Source organism: Aphelocoma coerulescens, chromosome 3, assembly GCF_041296385.1.
Source record: "Aphelocoma coerulescens isolate FSJ_1873_10779 chromosome 3, UR_Acoe_1.0, whole genome shotgun sequence".
Taxonomy (NCBI): Eukaryota; Metazoa; Chordata; class Aves; order Passeriformes; family Corvidae; genus Aphelocoma; species Aphelocoma coerulescens.
This window is the reverse complement of record NC_091016.1, coordinates 121,470,285-121,490,639: the sequence shown is the minus strand read 5'-3', so window position 1 is coordinate 121,490,639 and position 20,355 is coordinate 121,470,285. Positions and strand designations below refer to the sequence as shown.

Genomic DNA, 20,355 nt, shown 5'->3' with positions numbered 1-20,355 from the left:
CGCTGCTCCCGGCTCGATCCCCAGCCCCTGCTCGGTCCCTGCTCAGCACCCAGTCCATCCCCGGTCCCTGTCCTGTCCCCGGTCCCTTCCTTGTCCCCGGCCCCTTCCCGGTCCCCGGTCCCTGCCCGGCCGCCTGCCCACGGAGCAGCTCCCGCGCTGGAGGTGGCAGATTGCGCCCTTCTGAAAATCTCCCCCCATGATCGCCGTGCAAACGCCTCCCACTCCATTAAAAAATACAAACAATAGAAAAAAAAATAAAATACGATTTTGTGGAGCACCATTCCTCACTCATCTTTTTCTTTCTTTCTTTCCTTTTTTTTTTTTTTTTCCCCGTTTCTGAGCAAATCCCGCACGCTGGTTTAACTTACAAGGAACACATTCGCGGAGCCCTTTTGGGAAAGATCCGGCTCAGGGAACCATACAAAATTAAGAAAGGTTTCGCAGTATTTGAGCTGTGATTTTTTTTTCCTCCCCCCTTGGTTTGCTTTTTGACCTCGAAAATAAGGTCTGGATAAAGCTCACAACTTTTCGTGTCCGCGGACTATGCGGAGCTGCCCTCGACTGCATCGGTTCGGGTGTGTGAACTCACACACGCACAAGAATGTATGTGCCGCTTAATTAATGCCAGTATATGTACACATGCACATCTTATCTGCTGGTGTAGAGGTATAAAAAGTCTTAAAAGACGTATCCGATTGTGAAAACAAGAAAAAAAAAAATCCATATCCAGGTTGAGCTGAGCTTGGAATTGCAAAATAAAAAATAAAAGAAAGACATGCATCCAGTCCCTTAATACCGGATTGTGTTTCTCTTCTATTTTCTCTCTTTTCTTTAAATTTTCCTCAACATCTCTCCATATTTAATCGAATTATATCTAATTGGAGGTCTAAACAATCAAACTCTTGCCTTTAAGTTGCCTCATTCCAATCCCCAGATCATTTCTTTGATGTTTTAAATCGCATCAAACAGCTTTTCCTTAAAAAAAAAAAAGTTTAGGACTTGGCATGCTGAATACAAATATGCAAATAAATAAGCATTTAAGCATTTACTCTCGGTTTCCCGTCTCTATATTGGTGTGTGCTGGTGTATGTCTCTATTTCTGCCTGGATGGATATGTAGAACTATATATGTATTATATAGCCATGCCTGTATCTATATGCTAGATGTATATTTAAATATACATATACTCTCTTACTCATATGCATATTATATACTCACCTCATAGATATCTTCATACTTGACATTTTCAACCAGTTTCCAGAGCATGATGGCAGGCTGTTCTCTAGGAGGTGAGTGCATTCATGTGAAGAGCAGATGTCTGGATTCTCAGTACTTCTCTGTCTGTAATGATCCATCTATAATTGGAAATGGGGGACAGACACCAAATCCGACGTTCCTCTTCCATCGCAACTTATATCTGTTGTCTGAAACAATAGGCTGCAGAAGCCTACCTCAATCGGATAGTAAAAAACATTATCTGTTACATAGTTACATATAGCTACAGACATATATGTGACTAGATATAGACATATACACACATATACAGACTTATATGCAGGCATACAAAATATATACATACACGCAGCTGCACGTACACAGATTTATACATACAGGCACCTATACACACATATAGCTCCGAACAGGCAACTTTTTCCCATGTATAGACATATTAGTTGCCACATTTATATATGTAAATCAAATATATTCTTCCACATGCAGGCACATGGAGACTACATGTTACATATGCACATGTGCATGCAAACCTGGTCAATTTATATAGGAGTGCATTTAAATGCATATTTGTGAATCTAGTTATACATTTACACATACATATGTTGATACAGAGGGATTAAATATGCGTATTATGCAGTGCATATATCTGTTATTTCAGTAGATGGATGGATGCATGGATAGATAGATAGATAGATAGATAGATAGATAGATGGATGAAATGAAATGACTATTTTTTCGATCCTCCCTATGATAAAATAAAGGATAAGTCGTCTCTGCACTAAGTGATTCATCATTTACAACGAGATATGATGCTTTTCCCCACATGCAATATGCTTTTATTTACATGTCCAGAATTATCCACTCATATGCAGTTAAACACCAAAACAGCGTCTCATCAAAGCACATTCAAGCAAATCTAAAAGGAGTAAATTTAGATCAGTGATTGCCACTGGAAAGCCCTAGACTTCAGGCTTGGACTGTATATTTTATAACTTAGAAATACTTTATATGTGGAAAAAATAAAGGGGGAAAAAAAAAGGAGTTTAGCAAAGCCTTCTCTGCACAAATTTGAATAGCGTTTACTCCTTTCAGAAAACAATTAAAAACAGAGTTGGATTTGTGCATTTCCCGGGTAGCCCTCGGTTTGGAAGGGGAGAGGAGGAGTTAGACCAGTTTTAACCTTTATTTTTTTTTTTTTTTTCCCCAGGCAAACCTTCCTTCGCATTGTCCGATTTTTTTAACACGTTGCACGGCAAAGAGCCGACGCAGGCAGCAGAGCCCATCTCTGCCTTTGAAAGGAAACAATCGAGCTTTGCAGTGGGCTGGTGCACCAGGAGGGGAGAAAAATGGGGAAAAAATGAGACACAGAGGTAGAGAGACAGAGAGAAAGAAGGTGTTTCTAAATTCAAGGTCCTGTCTCTGGAAATTTCAAGCTCTGCCTGTAAGGTTCCTACAAATCTTTGTTATTCTGCACGGGATCCTATGGGAAAGTGCACAGTGTCCTTTGTACTTTCAAAGGTCCTACAGGTAAAGATGCTCTTATATATATAGATAATCTCGGAAACGAGGAGAACTTCATCAGGAGACATTTGCTGGTGTGTGGTTGGCTGGTGGGAAGGGTGGGCTTTGCTTTTTCTGTTCGCTTTGGCCTCAAATTAAGGCAGAAAGTATAAATTCATCCCTTTTCCCCTCAGCCTCTTCCCGCCACCCCTCCCCATTTCACAGTGTGCATCTTCTTCTGAAACCTCAACCCACAAAAGGCAAGAGGCAAACAGCACCAGATATTACAGCAGGAGCTGGACAACGGTCTTGCTGGAAGTTGTTAAAGCAGATAGGAGTTTGTTTTTTTTTTTTTTTTTTCACAGCACAGCCAGCGCTGCACTGAGGAGGAGGAGAAAAAGGGCACATCTTTGAGTGGGTTGGACTGATCATTTCAACGGAGGCAATAGGGTAAAAAATGCTGAAAAAGGAAAAAGGATGTGAGCTGTCTGCATGGGGATATGCGGAGATATCCATGCAGGCACCCTTATGCACCTATAGATCTGAATGACCCTCTTAGAAAAATACCAAGCTCATAAAGGGACAGTTTGCCATCACTTTTGTGGAAGTCTTTGAGTCGTGAAGGCTGGCACAGGGCAGGGTGAATGTGCTTCGTGACTGCTAATGCTTTACAGTTCCGTGGCACCCTGAATTAAATATGCTCTGTGTGCTGGGGGAGGGGAGAGGAGCGGAGTGAAAAAAAGGAGACTCTACTTGACGTCCACTGGCTCTTTGCTAACATACTGGTATAGACAGTAAATTCTGACTTTTAAACCCCACTATTATGACATTTCTCTTGCATTTGCAAAACATGATGAGCGAACAAGTGTTCATTTAGAAAATTAAGGTTCTTTGCATTTTTTTGTTTTGCACCCCCACCCCCGCAGCTGCCTCCAGTCTAATTCAGCAATTCCACACAGCAACACTTGCACCGATTTATTCCTCAAATGCTCAATGAACCCTGCGTCCAAAAGGCGACACACGTACTCAAAACTGACCATCACAACCTATACTTTCAAAACTAAATAAACAAAAGGGGAAAATCCAGCCGTTTGCCGGCAGTTTCGGTTGCGCTTTTCCAATCTCTTCCAAGGAAAATCCCAGGATTTTTTTCAGCCGTGAGCTGGGCACGGGCACTGCAGCTCTCAGCCTGGCAGCTGTGATGGCAAAGGAATATTTAATAATTTTTTTTTTCTTTCTTTTTTTTAAAGGATGCCTTTATGTGTAGCCCTGCCCATGGCGCTGGAGGTGCGGGCGATGCCCCGCGGGATTCGGGAGCTCCGGAGCGCTTTGAGCGGGGCAGCGGCGCCCTCTGATGGGGACTCGCTTCCCGCAGCAGCGCCTTCCAAGCGGCCGCCCCCGCCCCCGGGCCGTGGAATGGCTCGGCTTGGAAGGGAGCTGAAAGATCGTCCCGTTCCAGCCACACCTTCCACGGTCCCACGTCGCTCCGAGCCCCGTCCAACCTGGCCTCCAACACTTCCAGGGATGGGGCAGCCACAGCTTCTCTGGGCAACCTGTGCCAGGGCCTCCCCACCCTCACAGGGAAGAATTTCTTTCTAATATCTAATCTAATTCTCCTCTCTTTCAGTTTAAAGCCATTCTCCCTTGTCCTGTGCCTCCAGGCCCTTGTTCAAAGTCCCTCTCCAGCTCTCTTGGAGCCCCTTTAGGCACTGGAAGGGGCTTTAAGGTCTCCCCAGAGCCTTTTCTTCTCCAGGTTGAACAAACAATTCTCTCAGCCTGTCTGCTCCGGCCCTCTGAGCATCTTCGTGTTCTCCTCTGTGTTTGCTCCAAGAGGTCCACGTCCATAACTGGGAGTTACAAACACCCAAATTCCCTCTGTTAGAAATGCTGCTGATATGAATTTTTCCTCCTTCAGGATAAAGTTGTAGGTTCTTATTTACACTGATTTTTAAGTAACGGGCCGCTCAGTGCTTGAACCTCTACCTTAAAATCAGAATAAATCTTTTATACCCCACTGTTCAATACAGTGAGTACTACTCACTGTAGAAAAGTGGAAATACAAACTAGGTTGAATATTCAAATCATCCTGAAGAAATAGCTGGTAATAGCCCTGAGGGGAGAGGACCTGCAATAAGATGATGGCCACTTTGTTAAGAAGTTAAAAAAAAAAAATTAATTCAATAAGTTATGCTGCCTTTATTTCATATGCTTTTTCCAGAACTATTGTTTGTTGTTTGGGTTTTTTTTAAACTTTGCCTGCCCCTAACCAAGGCCATGTTTCAGAAATGGGTTTTAAATCCTGCTCTGCCTTTTAAATCCAGCATGGATCTCTATAAATAAAAGTCTATCTCCCTTAGCATACTGCTCCCAGCAAATGCGTATTGCTGGCTGGAGTTTCAAATAAATTCATTTATCCCAGCGCCCTCTGCTGCTCGCTGAGCTCATGGAAAGGCACATTTCTTGAGTTCTGGCAAAATACAGTTTTCATAAATGTGTTCGGTACCTTTTCCTCCAAACCAGCTCCCTTTTTTCCCCGAAATTTTTCTTCCATATGTTCTCACAAGTATTTCAGAAATCAGTATTTTTTATTAAAAAGCTTGCTTTTAATTATAAAGCTTTGATTCACAGGGGAAAAAATCACATTACCAGTATCTCAAAATTTACTGTTGGCTTACTAATGGATTTACAAAATCGTTGCTTTGGTGAGCACTTTATACCTTTTCATTTTGAATAATACCAATACTCTTATCTTAAAAATCCAGATTTCCATAATGCTTGTTGGTAAATCTATGTTTCCTGCTACAACTCCAGACACAACCAGGGTTTTTCCTAGAACCATACAATTATAGGGTCATAGAATAATTTGGGTTGGAGAGCAACTTTAAAGGGCATCTAGTCAAACCCCCTGCCATGAGCAGGGACATCTTCAACTAGATCAGGTTGCTCAAAGCCCTGTGCAACCTGACCTTGAAAGTGTCCCAAAATGAGGCATCCACCACCTCTCTGGGTAACCTGTGCCAGAGTTTCACCATCCTCATTGTAAAACTCCTTCCTTATATCTAGTCTGAATTTTCTTTTTTTTCAGTTTAAAGCCCTTGCTCTGTCATTACAGGCCCTGCTAAAAATTCTGTCCCCATCATTTTACATTTTCCTGAACCCACCAATGCTCATTCTTCAAGGAGTGGCATCACCAAACCCAGCAGCAAGGAAGGTACCAGGAACAGCTTTTAGCAAGCCAGGAAAGCTCAGCCACATGTGTTGAACCCTTATGGACAGGTCCAAACTGTTTGGTACATTTAACACCCCCAGGTCCCTCAGTCATTCCTCACAGGACAGGTTCTCTATGTCCTTCACCAGCTTAATTTCCCTTCTCTGGAAACAATCCAGCACCATCTTTAAGTGAGGGGCCTAAAACTGAGCACACTGATTTTCTCTAATTGTGATAAGAAATGAGCTCAAATGTCACTCACTTCTCTCTGGTACCCACTTAGTGACCAATTTTTGATGGCAGGAATCCCAGCTTGTGAACCCTCACAGTGCTGGGTCATGTCCAGTTTTTCCCAGTCTGGTTCTTCCAGACCAAGCCTCACACAGCCTGTGGGCTCTGTATAAAATGGAGCCCCTCCAAGTGTTTGCTGTGTTACTGTACTGAGGAGAACTCTTGTATCCAAGTTTAATTGTGTTTGCAATGTGTGTTTTATCCCTCTGTACTGCCTGTTTATTTTTTCCACCAAAAAATCCACCCACATGATGCCAATAAGGACCCTGGCCTTGAGGCAGTGTGGTGGGATGCAGCTTTGGCATCCCCTCTTCAGAACGGTTCTACAGACCCCAAACCCTCTGGAGCTGGAATGAAAATCAGATCTCCCAGGTTAAGAATGAAGAACATTTCAGGCATTTTTTTCTCATTCCACTATCCTTTAATCTTTATTTTGATTTGATGTGGGTACTCAGCTTAGGTTGAGTGAACTTCAGAAGTGCTTGGCTCCCTAAGACAGGGAGCACAAAGCCTTGCTCAAGTCGTACTGCCCCTCCAGATGAGCTTGGATTGCTCCATGTTCTTGGCTTATGTTTGCTTGTCTTAGGACCAAAACCTCTTTAAACAGGAATACTGAATTCCAAATTCACAACATCCCATAACTAACAGGAAAAGCAGGAGTTAGGTGACACAGCATTAAGTTGAAGATTTTATGCACAATCTACCACTGGATGATTTATCCCTTGAGCATAAAGGGGAGGCTGGGAAGTCTCAAGAGCTGCTGTCACTGCTGCATGGTTACCCTTCATCTCCACATCCACCTTTTGAAAGTGAACTAATCCTTTCTAAACCTTCTTCCTCCTAGAAGCCAAGCAAAACACACAGGAAAGTTGCTGAACTTGTTTCCTTGAAAATTTGAAATCAGTCATATGAGGTTATCTTTCATTTTTCTCAGCTGGGATATGGACCAGCACTGAAACCAGCTTGTACATCTGAATAAAGCATATCCTTTTTATTTCTCTATTTTTCCCATTCCCAAACAACCCCCCCACACACATGTAAACGGAGCCACAAAATCAAGAATAAGCAAATCTCACTCATTAAAGGGAGGTCTTAGTTTTACTGAATATTTAAAATGACAGGAAGTTAGGAGATTCTATTTTTATTAGTTTAATTTAGTTCAGCTATACTTATGTGGATACAAAGTGTTTGCATGTGATTTAGCCAAAAAGCATTATTTAAATTACACTTATGTGAGGAAATACACTTTTTCCATTTTAGGATGTAGGCAGTAGAGCAAATTATCGATTTAAATTTCATGGCAGGAGAGAGTTAATCAGTTTTAAGGGGAGAGAAGTAAAGTTAAGACCTGGCCCATTATCTGTTTTGAGAATATAATTTTTTTCCCTCCACTATTGCCCTCCCTTCTTTCCTTTTTAATTTCTCCACTCTCTTAACTTGCTTTCTAGCAGTAGGCACTCAGATAATATGACCACAGGCAATGCTTTTGGGAGAGACAAAATTCTGGGTACATGAAAGAAGATACAGCAAAGTCAGCAAACTGCAACTATAGGGGAAATTCATTTCAGGCTCCCAAAATTGCTCATAATGTATCTGGACTTACACCATTCCCTGGATTCTCCCTCCAGTTTGTTCATGTGCTGAACTGTGGCCTTCAGGGACTTTAGCACAAGTAATTGTGGTGTAGGTCCCTTCCCTTCCCTTCCCTTCCCTTCCCTTCCCTTCCCTTCCCTTCCCTTCCCTTCCCTTCCCTTCCCTTCCCTTCCCTTCCCTTCCCTTCCCTTCCCTTCCCTTCCCTTCCCTTCCCTTCCCTTCCCTTCCCTTCCCTTCCCTTCCCTTCCCTTCCCTTCCCTTCCCTTCCCTTCCCTTCCCTTCCCTTCCCTTCCCTTCCCTTCCCTTCCCTTCCCTTCCCTTCCCTTCCCTTCCCTTCCCTTCCCTTCCCTTCCCTTCCCTTCCCTTCCCTTCCTCTCCTCCTCTTCCCTATAAAGAAATATCTGACAAGGAACATTTCTGGCTACTCATTTTTCCTATTCCTCAGAAGTTCACAGGATCCTGACATGGTTTTGGCTCATATCAGAAATTTCAGGCAGTTTCCAGGCACAGTTTGGGGGGCAGGAAAGACCAGACCTTATTCCCAGGACTCTGAAGAGATATGCCCACCTTGATTTAGAATCCCTTCAGTCCCTTAAAGTTTAGTAATATGGATATAAACTACTCTGTGCTAGTTAAGTCATGGCAAATAATTCAGACATAGCCTACAAAATTAGGCACAAACTTGTTTGATTTAGGTTAACTGCATCCTGACTGCTTTCCATGCACTATTCATTCTAGTGATAGAACATGATATTAATATTAAAATAAACATGTAATTTAGAGTTGTAATCCTAAGGTAATTGTATATCATTGCTTTCATATTATAAATGCAGAAGCACAATAAAAGTCAATGTTTCCTGCCTAACAGGCATAAGAATGAGCACGTGCAAATGAATCGTTTTTAACAGTTCTGAAATTAAACATTTTGTTCTCCACTATCAAAATGAGAGATTTGAAAATTCAAATTTTAGCTTTCCTCCCACTCCTAGTTTTGAAATGAACATCTAATGATTTGATTTGGCTACCAGAAGAGAACTTACAATGCAAAAAATATTAAAATCTGCACTTTGACAAACAGGTTTACTTATGGAGTTTCAGAATACTTTCCTAAAGATGTAATGACAGTGCTCCTTAAATAAATGGCTCTCAAAATTGCTGCTCCATTTTGACAACACTGGTCTTTGTTATTAAGGTTCATCATGGTCAATTTTTTCTCTGACAAGGTAATCAAAAGTTTTTTCAGGGCCAAATTTTTTTCCAGGGGCTTTAAACTGAGTTTTCTCACATGCTGGAATCACAAGAGCAGTGTCAGAGTTCCTTGAATGATCAGTCTTGTTTCTGGTTTGTTTTTTTTTTTTAATAAAGCCTCTCTTTTAACTAGAGTTGTTTCTAAGTTAATGATTAATCTGTAAAACTTCAGTGAAAACATAAACCAAAAATACTCTTAAAAGCACATGGAGTACAAATGAAGGGACATTAATCAGTGTCGTGGAGAGGGGGACTGGAATTTAGGAGAATGCTTCCCTTTCCCAGTCCTACTTGGATTGCCCCCATGTTCATAACCTTATCCACACCAGTTTCTTTACTGAAGCTCCATTTTGACTTACCTTGTTCCTTGTTGATCATCATTCACAGAATCCCAGAATTGTTTGGGCTGGGAGGGACCTTAAAAACCAACTCGTCCCAACCCCCTGACATGGGGAGGAACACCTTCCACCAGAGCAGGTTACCCTAAGCCCTGTCAAACCTAGCCTTGAACACAATTAATCAAAAAGATCTTGATCACGTGCCAGAGGTATGAGCACTAGGAAGATGCCTGGCTGACAAAAAATAAAAAAAAAAAAAAAGAAGATCAATGTTGCAGCAGCAAGAACAACATTCAGCAAAGTTCCCTATTATGTCAAAATTCCTTATGCTGTGTAGAATCTCTTGTACAAATGAAGGGTGCTGCTGTTTGGTCAGCTTCTCTCATTCCCTAGGGGTTTCCATTTGTGCATCCTCTGAATATGGAATTAGTCTGAAGTAGAGCAGCAAATCTATTTTGTGCAAGTCATGAAAATAGCCACAAGATAGTCCAGGGACCGTGGGATGATCACAGCTTTGTGGAACAAAAGCTGCAATTGCTCAGTTAATGTAACTCATGCAGAACACCGGCCAGAAAATCCGCATGGAACAACTGCTGGATGAGCCACAGTGCTCCTGCAGAAGCACTAATAATAACACTGTCTTGGCTTTACTTTTTAAGGCCATGGACATAAAATCTTTGCCTAACTCAATAAATTGTTCCTTTCTTAATCACTACATATGATAAAGATATAAATCTGTTTTCCATGCGGGGTTTTATTGAAGCTGAATCCTTGACCAGTAAAATCTTTTGATTGGGTGTATCTGTTAACTCTTGCAGTTCCCTGTACGAATAACTTCAGCTTGTTTTGTCTTTCATTACATGATAGATTATCTTACACTTCACAGAATCACAGAATGGTTGAAGTTGGAAGGGACCTCTGGGGATCATCTGGCCCACCCCCCCTGCTCAAGCAGGGCCACCCAGCCCTGGTGCCCAGGACCATGACTTCTAATAGGTCCAGGGAGGGAAGTTCACAACCTTCGTGGGCAACCTGTGCCAGTGCTTGGCCATCTTCACAGTAAAAAAGTGTTTCCTGCTGTTCAGAGGAACCTCCTGTGCTTCAGTGGGTGCACGTGACTTCTGGTCCTTTCACTGGTCACCACTGACATGAGCTGGCTCTGTTCTCTTTGCATCCTCTCTTCAGGGATTTAGATACATGGATAAAATTCCCCTTGAGCCTTCTCAAGGCTAAACTGTCACAGCTTTCTCAGCCTTCCCCCATGAGAGATGCTGCAGAATCTTACTCATCTCAGGGGTTCTTTGTTGGTCTCTCTGCAGTCTGTCCACGTCCCTCTGGCACTGAGAAGTCTTGAACTGGACAGGGGTGTGAGCTCACCAGGGTTGAGTAGAGAGGAGTGATCCTCTCCCAGCTGCTTCCAACACGCCCAGTGCAGCCCAGGACACCATTTTACCACCTTTGTGAAGGACTCATTGCTGGCTCACATCCAACTGGGTGTCCACCAGGAGCCCAGGTATTTTCTGTAAAGACTCAGACAATGTTTTGGTGACACCAGGGATGCCACATCACTTTATTCAGTTTGCCAACAGCTTTATGAAAGGGATGTGTCAGAAATAAGCTTCATATTCCACGCGCTGTTGCTTCATACCTGTGACAGATGCAACATGACCTTTACGAATAAGTAGATTATATCCTTTTTTTAGTCAGACACAAGTCACTCTTGGCCTTCTGCCCTCAAGTTCAAGCTCATGCTTGGTGGACCATCCCCTACAATCAAAAATTCCCTTTCAGAGCTGCTGCCTTCCAGAGCAGACTCTACCATCTCACAGAAAAAAAAAAATTATTTTCTTCTTATATACACAAATTAATTTTTCATCTGTTAGCAAGTTGTTTACTGACATCCAGCTTGTTGAACAATCAACCAATGGTACCTTTTTCCCCTTAACCAGTTTTTCTGCAATCTCTCAGTCAAATTACAAACATTATCATCAATGATATTATTTATTCTCATCAATGAGAATATAAACTATAGGCAGGGCAGGAACTGAAACCTGAAACTCTATTAGGAATTTACATGTTTGATCATTATTCTCTCTTCTTCATCCATTTCTGGATCAAATAGATTTCTATCCATTTATGGCATTTAGCATTTTGATGGATTGTTATACTTGTACTCAACACCCTTATGGTTGCAAGTTAAATGTGCTCTAGAACTTGATTAAATTTGTCATGTCATTAAAAGCAAGAAAAACAAGTTCATTTGACAGCATTTATTTTCTATAAACCCATATTGATTAGCGTTAATTACATTATCCTCCTTTAATTTTTTTATTAATTGAGTTCTCAGAAAATTCATTAGTGAGAACAGAACTGATGCCAGACTGTTAAGTATCTAATTAAGTGGATTTTTCTGTTCATATTTTGAAAATTTTAGCAACAAATTAGCTTCTATGCTTCACCAAGATATAAAAGAAAAAAATATTTATCTTCCCAACAGCTGATCACTTCTTTAAAAGCTCCCCAAGCTGTCATATTTTAAGGTATTGTGCAACCACAAATGAAGTTACTCCTTTGCCTTTATCCATAGCATTTGTTTTTTTCTTTCAAGGCACTAGTTAGTAATTGCTGTGAGAAGTTACTGGACCGTCTGCTCTGGTTTGAAACCATTATTGCACTGGCCTGATATTGCTGTGGCTTCTGTGCCGTAGCGTGGGGTGCTGCCACCTTCCAAAAGCGTCTCCTTAGCAAAGCTGTTCGGCAGGATCAACCACACACTCACACACAGGTGCACCCACAAACACACGGATAGCTTCAGCAATATGGGCCGACGGCAAAGGGGCAGGACGGGTCCCCATATTGAGTTCCAAGGATGAAGGTTTATTGCAACCGCACCCTGAAAGAGTCCAGGGATGACAACCAAAGACAATGCAGGCTCCAGGTTTAAGTAGGGGAGCGGGGCAAGCACCAGAGACCAATGATCTGAGGGCATGAGGGTGGTACAAAGGTAGGACCAGGGAATGGGAGCCAATGGGGATGCTCTGGGGGAGCGGCGAGGTGCAAGGGCCAACGGGAGGAACCTGGAGTGCAGGACTTTCTAGGGCATGGATCAATAAGGCAGCGAGGGGGCGGGGAGGCAAATGGCCAACCAGGAACGCAGGACTGCGGTACATTAACAGAGCAACACAAAGAATTCTGGGGGAAGCCTCTTTTATCGCCATAATCTGGGGCAGCAGTCTCTGGTACTAGGGACTGTCTTACCGGGGGATTTGTTTTGTCCCTTGTACCGCAGACTAACCACCCACCACAGGCTGATCCTTGCTATTGAAATCCTTTCTCTCCCTTTATTCTCATTCTTGAAATTTCACAAACCTATTTCAGATGGAATCTAGAAAAAAACCCTGTGTTAGATGTAAAAAAAACAAAAATCACCTGAAACACCCTGAAACATCTCCACTCCTTGTGCCACGCTGTTCCCTCAAGATGGGTATGAAATCAGAACAACTGCTTCCAATGATCTGACATTCTCTGCAGAGCAGAAACTGAAATGCAGCGAAAAAAAAACCTTGTGAAAACTCAGTGTGGATAACGCACACTTCTAAAATATACAGATAATACACAGTGATTTCAGATCAGTAATTATATATGGACTTGTGTGTATTCCTCCCAGAAGCAGTCTGAGTGCTGTTCAGCTGTGTAGTGGACACATTGTGGTTGTAGGACAGGTTTTTAGTAGGCCTGGAGATGTTTGGGAACAGCCAGCTGGGTTTCAGGGGCTAAAGAGAATCCAGTTGTGTTGTCATTGTCATTTTTGAGAATGGGAATTCTGGGGAGTTGAGAAGGAATTGTAAAATATTAAACAGCTTTAGCATTTCTCTGCCATCTCTAGGAATCTCCCATACTCTTCTAATGCTAGAACAGCTCCCAGAAAAGTTTTCTCTTGGATTAACTCACAGTCTCCCAAGCATAGGGAAAAAGGGGTAGGACACATCAGAGATCTTTCCTATTGTGCAGTCTGGATTCAACCACCTCCTTCGAAGGGGAAAAGCCGTGTTGTATTGCTTTTCAGGCTTCATATTTTTGAGGAATACAAGAAACCCTATAGAATAAGGGGAAAAATATTGCTAATAAACAGAGCTGTCTGGAATTAATCCTGGCCCTATTGAAGTCCATGGGGATTCTGTTATTGACTCAAGTAAAGGCTGAACAGGGTCATTAAGATAGCCCCAAGGTACTTGAGTACCAGAAATCAAGGATGTAGTGTGATATTGGAAAATAAAAGGAATTATCACTCTTTTGGGGTATTCTGTAACTAGGTGAAAGAAGGAAACTAGGAGGTTCTCTTTGAACTGGTATTTAGAGGAGATAAAAGAAAGCCCATTGTTCTCCATGGTAAATAATAGACACACTTTATATAATCATCTTTAAATATTATTCAGTGAATCAGACTTTTGTTTGTCTTCCCAAGAATTATTAGAGTGCTGCTAGCATTAGAAAAAAGCTTTAGCATTTTTGAATATAAACAGATTGCCATTATTATTATTATTATTATTATTATTATTATTATTATTATTATTATTATTATTTTAAGCAGACCATCTTGATTGACACACATTATCATTTGAATAATATAGTTGTTTATTTTGCCTACAAGGTGGGACTTTTACTTTGATCCTAGGGTCATTCAGCAGCTACAGTTGATGCAGCCTTTCACATTGGAGGCTGGGAGTGCTCACTTCACTGAGGTTTCCTCTGATCCTGACAAGACTCCAGGAAATGTGGTGCTGACAGATGTGACACAGGAGTTGCAGGAGATCTACATCACAATTCTGTCACACTTATTTCAACATTATGAAATGAAAAATGTACCTTATTCTAAAAGCTAATGAGTGTTTTACTTCTTCTGGCTTTGGCTTCATCTTTGGTGCTCTCCCCACATGGTCCTTGTTGATAGTTGCCGTGACACATTTGTCTGATCTGAATTATGTGCAGATATTTTATGGAATGTTTTTAATGACCTTCCTGAGGGCAGGCTGTCTTTACTGCACTTTGCACAAAGTTCAAGATGATCTGTGTGTCAGAAGTGACTGATAGGAATATTTTATGTAGTGAAACATAATCAACTACTCAAAAGAAGCAGGTGAGTGCCAAGGAGCTGCTTATGAAAGCTGAGGTTACAGACTCCTGAGAAAGGCTACCCAGAAGTTACTAACAGCAGCTGAGACTGAAAAATCAAAATCCATTTTCTATCATAATTGAATGAGTAATGAATAGGATGCAGCTTAAGTTTTGGCAGGCAATTAACAAAAAAATGTGCACAGAGCTGAAATGTACTAATAAATAAAGACTGAAATATATTCACTGCCCCAAATATTGGTTTTGCTGATTGAAATAGCTAAAAGAGCACGCAGATCATCTGGTCTTGCTACCTCTGTGTCTTGTAGAAGACACCACACGTCAGGGAACTCACTACATCCTTGGTTATCTGATGGAAACACCTTTACAGCACAGTCTAGGGACCATTCCCTGTCTGGTTTCCAGCTGAAGTTTAATTATACAGGTGTGGCCATGCTGTGAGAGCTGGTCTCAGGACCAGAGATCAGTCTGTTTAGCAGCACTAATGAAAAAGCCCAAAACCACAGAAAAACCAACCAACTAATAAACCAAATTATTCACAACTTCATCTGTGACTGCTTGGTTTCCCACTGGTGCAGTCTTTCTATGAGCCTGTTAGTTGCCATGAGGAATATTCTTCATATGCTCATCCTTGCTTGTCTAATTAGCGACCATTTTTGAGGTGCTCTGATTCCTTTTTTTTTTCACAAGACAACAACCTTGAATCAGCTCAGCAGGTAAATAACAGTGTAGGATCTGGAGCAGAGGCTGTAACACCAGCAAACTGACAGCAATTGGAAACACTGTCCAATCTGGTGGATGAATTGAACCTGAAAAACTGGAGGACAGGATGGACAACAGGTAAGGTTGCTGCAACTCTTTCTTTAATGACACCAATTCAGTGCTGAGCTGACCTAGTGCTATTAGAAGTTTCTCTCATTTAATTTTAACTGAAGGTGAGTTTAGTGGGTTGTTTTTTTCCCCTTTCTATTTAAAAATTAAGTATTTAGTCAAACTAAGCTGCTTCTAGCTTCTGGAGTTGCTCTAACCAACCAGTCTAAATTGATACCTGACTTCTGTGTCTAAAATAGGAGACCTGTGCAAAACTGTGCTTTTGTTAAGGGTTCAGTGAAAGGCAGATAAATGGAGCTCAAAATTATTTGTATGGTAGCAATGAAAAGTAGGCAAAGGCCAGTGGTGCCTCTCTTAATTTCATTACAAAATGGAAAGAGTGGATCCACAATACAACTTCTGCTGACACAGTGTACTTGGCTGTAAATCAGGCATGAAATATTTTTTATTTACTCAAAACAATTGGTGCCACCACAAGCACATTCCCCCGATGCAGTCTTCAAAAGTGGTTTTGTCACACAGCATTTATAGTTTCTGTTTTAATTGATAGGAATAAAGGGGGAGAAACATAAACTTTTAATGTGACTCAAACCCCATAATTTTTAACCTGTTTTCCTCATACACCAGTCCCTAGCTCATTGTGCAAGATTTTTATCTGTTATCTCATCTTTCATTTTTATTTTCACATCATAGGCAATTTTCAAGGGAAAGTTTTCCCACTCATTTCCCAGATCCAAATCTGACAAATAAGGAGATGATATCTTGGCATACTTCCAGCAGTTTATTCACAGAGCAACCAGTTCCACTAACATTCTCACTGCTGACCATTCCTAATTTTCTGTGTAATTTTATTACTGGCTTCACATTGAGTGTTAATTGGCAAAGGCTTTTTGCTTTGATAACACCTTAATCTATCTGACCATAATGATGGCCCAGAGTGGTTCATTAATATTTGTGTTAAATGCATTAATTAGTAAAAAAAAAAGCCCACATGTGAAAACTAGATAGCTCTGGGTGATAGCAATAATGGGACCATCCTCCTGCCATCACATGCCGAGTCTAAGGCTTTGGATCACAGAGTCACTGAATCGTTAAGGTTGGAAAAGAGCTTTAAGATCATCAAGTTCAACCATCACAGCCATGTTCGACTCTGAGCCATGTCCTCAAGTGCCACTTCCACATGTTATTTCCCCACTTCCCTGGGCAGCCTGTTCCAATGCTTTACAACACTTTCCGTGATGAAAGTTTTCTAAATATCTAATCTAAATCTCCCCTGGTGCAAGTGGAAGCCATTTCCTCTCTTCCTGTCACTTATTACCTGCGAGAAGACGCTGACTCCCACCTGACCATAACCTTCTTTCAGATAGTGTCGAGACCAAAAAGGTCTTCCTCAGCTTCCTTTTCTCCAGATTAAGCAACCCCAGTTCCTACCTGGGGGCCTCTGAACCAAAATGTTACTACTGTGCATGTAGACGGCACATGAATATGCTGCAATATTCATTTATTCTTGCTGAGAGATGATGCTCAGCACCATTTCAGGTTTCCTTAAGAATCCAAAGTATACACAAGGCATTGACAGATGCAGTGAAGCTGTAAGACCCTGATCCTTCTAGGGAAGCAGTGGGAAGCCAGGGTAGACAGGGCCAGCCTCCAAATCTTGACATTTTGAGTTGCTTCAGGAGCTGCATTTATATATCACTAATTCAAATATCTTTCCATTAAAAAATACCACAACATAAACTCTGCCCAGAGCAAAATGCCCTTTCCATTAAGGCTTGAAGTTCCCATTAATTTCTTATTCGTGTCTTTTTATGGGAAGGTGAACCTGAATAGGAGTTAAGGGGTTACATTTTGTTAGATTAGGCTTTTGGTGCCTGCCTAGAAACTAAACTGTACTTTCCAGCCTTTATAACAAGTGGGAGCTCTGCTGTTGAGCACAAAGAATAATATTACCATACATACTTGAACAACTCTGCTAATTCCTGGAGTTCAGGACACTCAGTATTTTACAGATTTGATCTATTTTTTTGCCTGGTCACTTACTTTGAATGCAAATTTGCCCAAGCTCTTTGCATGCAGTTTGCATATAAAATCTGGCCGGGATTTGTTTTTTCCTATCACTATTTTTCTCTTTTCATCTTACTGTATGCTGCGCTGCCTACAACTTAGAGGCTACTTGTGCACATTGACTTGTATTTTGGCACTGGACCTCTGCAAATCTCGGTGGAATTGTTTTCTTTTGGTTTTAATGGAGTGAGTGGAAAAATTAACACACCAAAGTGAAGAGAGATAGGAAAGGCAGCCTCTCATGTGACTGTGTTTAAAATACAGGTGAATTTTTTACAGCTGCATTTCCTCTGATTTTGGATACCAACTGCTTTTCTCTCTTGGAGAAGAGCACATACAGAATTGATTAGAGGAATTCACTGTAACACCTGGGGAATTGTATTTCCTAGAAGATTACAGGGGTAATATTAATTACTGAGAGTTCATTTGTTAGGTAACAGAGGTGATAGTTGGATAAAATAAGTTTAAATATGTGGGAACTTCCTCCCAACCCATTTCCTTTTCTACCTGGAAGTCTTGAAGTTTCTGCCACTGCAGCTTTGCCCTTGGTGTGTTGTCTAGACTTGCTCAGAAAGTCAATTCTGCAAGAGGCACTGAAACAACACAGAATGAAGGGTTGTCATCAGGTTCCCAAACAGTTTTGAAACTGTATGTCTGGAAAACTGCTTTTAAAAAACCTTTTTTTTCCTTTTTTTTTTTTTTTTTTTTTTTTTTTTTTTTTTTAGTGAAAGCTTTTGGATCCATTTGTTTTGGAAAGTTTAGCTAAAACTCTGAGTTAGAGTTTCTTCAAGTCATACCTTAAAGAGAATACCACTTACATCTAAAGACTTTTTTTTTTTTACTCTCACTGTTTCTGCCCAGGAAGAGTCAAAATTTGTGGCACAACATTGGAATCAAAATCTGCAGTGGGAGCAGTGGCGGTTAGCCCAGGCCCTTGGCTGAAGCAGGATTTGGCAAAGAACTGCTGTAAACTTTCAGGGAGAAGATTAAATAATTAGTTTGAGACTGTGGAGATGAGGATTTGATTGCCAGCATTGTCACAATCTTTCCATGCAATTATGGGAAAGGCACCTCTGAGGACCCCTAAATATTTAATGTCAAGGGTTTGCAAGTTTTCTAGGGTGTATCCATTATGAGTCAGTAGACATGAGGACTCCTGTTACTTTTCCTAATCTAATCTACCACTAATGTAATATAAGTCATCCCAACCAGTCTGATTTCCTGTTTTAGGACAATACAAATTGCCTTCCATTAAATCTTTCTCTTTACACACAACCATTAAATCTGGTTACCAGATTCTAGATGAGATAACTATTTAACATAGCCACATTTAAGTGGGATAAATCCCAAATTTAATCTCTGTAAAAACTGATTTTCTTGCTGTAATATGGGAATGATATTATTGTCATTTCTCTGCTTTGCATGTCTTACCTGTTGGATGAAAATTCCAGTTCCTGTAATGTCATAGACCTTGTTCCTGGTCAAGTTTGACAATCTTTATTCAGAAATGGAAATTATTTTGAAGCACCACACAGATCAGGGTTAAATCAACATAGATTTTATTGCCGTGAAATGTTTGATCAAATGTGGTCATTATCTTCATAGACTCATGTAAAACAGGTAGCTTGTATAGGAAATAGAAATATAAAAGATTATGTTTTTCACCACTGAATTAAAAATTAAATTAAGTGGAAGGAAAATAACCAAAACAAAACTCCAAAGCAATAAATAGGACATTGTTTGTTGGTGACCAAGTGCGCACTCACATTTAAATACAATCACAACAGCTGCTGTACAGAACAGAATTAATTGTACAAAATAAAGAAAAGTAAAGAATAGCAATAAAAAAGATCAGACCTCTCCAAATGACCTTCACCTGGTAAAGGAAAATAACTTTATCTTCCTCCCTCATTCCCCACTCAGCTGTATGTGAATTCTTGTTCAACCTGTAATGAGGGCAGAGGCAAAGGATACTTTTATAAATACAGTTCCTGTATAATTTATTGATTCTTCCTCGTGTTGCAGGCTTGTGTCTTCTATAAATGCTGTTTCTTCTTGTCCTTAGAAACAAAGAACTATTTATCCAAAGGATAAATGAAAGTCAAATGACCTTGGAATTCACCAGCAGCCCTTTTGGATACCTAAGACATCTAAGACCAAAATTGCTTGTTGGTATTAGGAAACAAACAAACAAACAAAAAATAGTGGTTAGAGATTGTAAAGTTAAAACTGGCTCTTAGGACAATAAACAGCCCTTCTTGAGCCTGGCTGCAAAATTGTGAGCTGCGCCTATGCCACTGAGTCACGTCCAAAGGAAGAGATGAACTGGGGAAATATTTACACAGAGGTCCAGGATTTGGAAGGACTATACATTGTGCCTGCTTTGTAGCAGATTTTTCTGGATTTAGGAAAAGTTAAAGAGAAGCTTCAAAGAGCAGATTCCATGTTGATTTGGAGAGCTGAAGTATTTTCCCAACAAATGTTGGAGTTTATCTTTATAAAGGAAGCAAATGAAAGGTCTAAATTCACCCTTTCTGCAGGTTCTCCAAGGCAACAGAATGGCACCTAGAAGGAGTTAGGGTTAAAGATGGCAGCATGAAGGACAAAGTTCTTGACAGTCTTCAGTTGTAGGTGGCAGGGTCATCACTGCTTGTCTGTCATTCCCTCCCCTGAACAGGCCACATGAACTCTGTTCCAGTTCTCAACATGTGATAAAACTCCCCCTTTTCTACATGTCTGTCATGTAATGGTGCTAAAGGAGGGCTCTGTGAACAGAGAACCAAATCTCGGGGCAGAGGTGAGAGTGTTGCTCCTACTCTGCCAGAGTCACCTTCTGAGCTTAGTCAGCACAAGTTTGTACTCACAGTGAGTAACACCTTGCTCCAGAAAAACAAATTTGTAGTTAGTCAGTGT

The 20,355-nt window shown here is 41.0% G+C and overlaps 1 protein-coding gene across 2 annotated transcripts in view; it reads right to left on the bottom strand.

The window, feature by feature from the left end:
- Positions 1-1,314, bottom strand: part of TFAP2B (transcription factor AP-2 beta) — a 32,699-nt gene extending 31,385 nt beyond the window's left edge. For both annotated transcript variants that reach the window (XM_069011793.1, XM_069011794.1), the window contains exon 1: positions 1,219-1,314. In XM_069011793.1, the coding sequence (XP_068867894.1) occupies positions 1,219-1,299 (81 nt within the window). In that variant the 5' untranslated portion in view covers positions 1,300-1,314. The remainder of the gene's footprint in view (positions 1-1,218) is intronic.
- Positions 1,315-20,355: the final 19,041 nt, after the last annotated feature.